Genomic DNA, 2,162 nt, shown 5'->3' with positions numbered 1-2,162 from the left:
CGCAAAACCCTTGTAGACCAGTGTTATTATTATTTTTTAAAAGCTGTTTCCAAAAATTCCATTAACCCTCCACTTACTCATCCATATCGTGATCATCCTCGCCATTTTGTTCATCTTCGCGATATTCGTAGTCCTCTTCAAGCGCCAACGGTATCTTTGAGTAGTCAATTCCATCCAAAGCTTCTGATTTGCAAGCTTTCTTGGCCTCCTGCATGAATTCCCAAACTTCGAATGTGAATGGCGATGGCTTCTTGCGATCAGCGACCTCTGCACCAAATCTGGCCAAACGATTATTATAGTCTAAAATTTCGTTACGCGTGCAAGCTAGAATTCAAAACAGTGCCGTTTTATAATCTGAGCGTAAAAACCTTATCGAAACTTATTTCATTTAAAACAAATGCTAATACTATTTATTTTGAGTGTGCAGCCAGATTAGGCTACAAATCGACAATTCCTTAAGCGAAAACTGCTTTAAAAATTTACGCCCCAAAAATCCCATGCAGTTTTTTAAGTTTGAAATAAAATATTTGTTTGCTTTAAATATTTTTTTAATTACTATCTAACAACTAAGGTGTAAGTATTCCATTAAACCGAAGAGAGCTCATTAATTTATAAATTTCTTTAAAATCCAATTCTCATTTACCTTTCATGCGCCGCCATTGCTCCTTCAAGCGATTACAGGTGCGATCTGTACCAAATTGACTTGAGAATTTCTGATGTATTATCTTCCAGGCTTTATTCTTTACCGCCGTCAGCCCCGCATCGAGTCTTTTGTTTTCGATAATCCGCATGTCCTTACGACACAAGTCAAGCAAGAACTTCTTCTCCTGATGATTCCAGTTTTGTGTGCGTTCACGCTTTTTGTACATATTCATGGCAGGACTGTTCATGTATTGCTGCATTTCTGTTGACAGAAATAGGAAACATATTTTTACTAGAAATTATAAAATTTATAGAAAAGCCTAAGAGAAGAGAATGAAGAGCAACATACATAACATAGAATGACTCTGGTTCTTTCTCGAATAAGGGCTGTTGTTTTGGCGACCTAACTTCCTTTAGATCGGCAAACGATATCCTTGAAAAGTACCTTACAGCAGAGTTACACCGCACGCTTTTGCTTTAGGCTGACATTGGCTGCAACCCCCGGCCAATAACCTACTTGTGCTGCGTATGCCAGAGCAACTCCACTTTGACTAGAAGCAATTTCCAGAACGGATGCAGCCACCAAAGACATTTTCTGGCCTTAGATTACGAAGGTAATATTCCCGTAGTGCTTATGCTGTATGGCGACTTAGGACCCCACACGGCCACCATAAAAAATCTCCAAAGAGTTTTAAAGAATTCAGCTGCACTACTATTTTTCAGAGCTACCCAAACAACCCAATCTAACCTAGGAATATTCAATACTTACCTCCTTTTATATCGACTCCTTCCAACAAATTGTGATTACTATTCTGCCAATTGACGGCGATTTTCATAAAAGCCTCCAAATCGGTGGCTGAATATTGTTTATTAACCTGAAATGAAAGGAAAATATTGTTAGTGAAACATATTTATTTCATGGATAAGAGGTCTTATCCCAATATTGCAATACTATACCACTTAGTGTAGTAAGATACAAAGTTTAAAATATTTTAACGAAAATTTTAGAGGCAACTGGCTCATATGAGGAACAATTTAAAAATTTATATTTTTTGATCAAAGAAGAATATTTCTCTTCCGAAATCTTCAAAAAATAAAATTATGGCGCATTTTTATCTTTAAAATTTTACTAAGTATTGGGCAAAAAATGTAGCACCTCCTTTATGTATGTATGTACATACCTTCATATGTATGCTAGCCCATACATATGTAATTTTAAGTAATGTGCATTTATTTAAGCATTCAAAGCCTGTCACATCATAAAATCTTAATGATTATTTAGGTGCACAAAATCGAGTCAATGAACTCGTTTTTGTCAATCAGAAATTAAGAAAAAGAAAACAGAATAATTATTTAAAAATAAAAAATAAAACAATGAACTAATGCAAATAAGTATATAAATTCTTTCTTGAATTTCTAAAGACATGCCATTTTGATAAAACAAGCATGAAAAAATTACATCTTCCATATAAATTTATTCATATAATTTTTAACTGCGTGCTGATTTTTTGAGATATTTT

The 2,162-nt window shown here is 34.6% G+C and overlaps 1 protein-coding gene across 1 annotated transcript; it reads right to left on the bottom strand.

Annotated features, from left to right (window-relative positions):
* Positions 1–73: 73 nt before the first annotated feature.
* On the bottom strand, positions 74–1,512 carry LOC108378335 (uncharacterized). The gene is made up of 3 exons (XM_017634633.1): positions 1,412–1,512; positions 644–904; positions 74–324 (listed from the first exon to the last, which is right to left on the bottom strand). The coding sequence occupies exons 1-3, from the start codon at positions 1,476–1,478 to the stop codon at positions 74–76; spliced, it is 579 nt and encodes a 192-aa protein (XP_017490122.1). The 5' UTR covers positions 1,479–1,512.
* Positions 1,513–2,162: the final 650 nt, after the last annotated feature.

This window comes from Rhagoletis zephyria, unplaced genomic scaffold (genome assembly GCF_001687245.7).
Source record: "Rhagoletis zephyria isolate East Lansing unplaced genomic scaffold, Rhagoletis_zephyria_1.1 Rzeph_scaffold_13894, whole genome shotgun sequence".
Taxonomy (NCBI): Eukaryota; Metazoa; Arthropoda; class Insecta; order Diptera; family Tephritidae; genus Rhagoletis; species Rhagoletis zephyria.
The sequence above is the reverse complement of the archived record's forward strand: the minus strand, read 5'-3'. Positions and strand labels throughout refer to the sequence as shown.

Excerpts from the sequence above, each read along its gene's own strand:
- LOC108378335 (XM_017634633.1), bottom strand. The coding sequence starts at position 1,478 with ATGAAAATCGCCGTCAATTGGCAGAATAGTAATCACAATTTGTTGGAA. Across the intron at positions 905-1,411 it reads AGGAGTCGATATAAAAGGAG|AAATGCAGCAATACATGAAC; the intron begins GTAAGTATTGAA and ends TTCTGTCAACAG. Across the intron at positions 325-643 it reads GCAATGGCGGCGCATGAAAG|CTTGCACGCGTAACGAAATT; the intron begins GTAAATGAGAAT and ends TTTGAATTCTAG.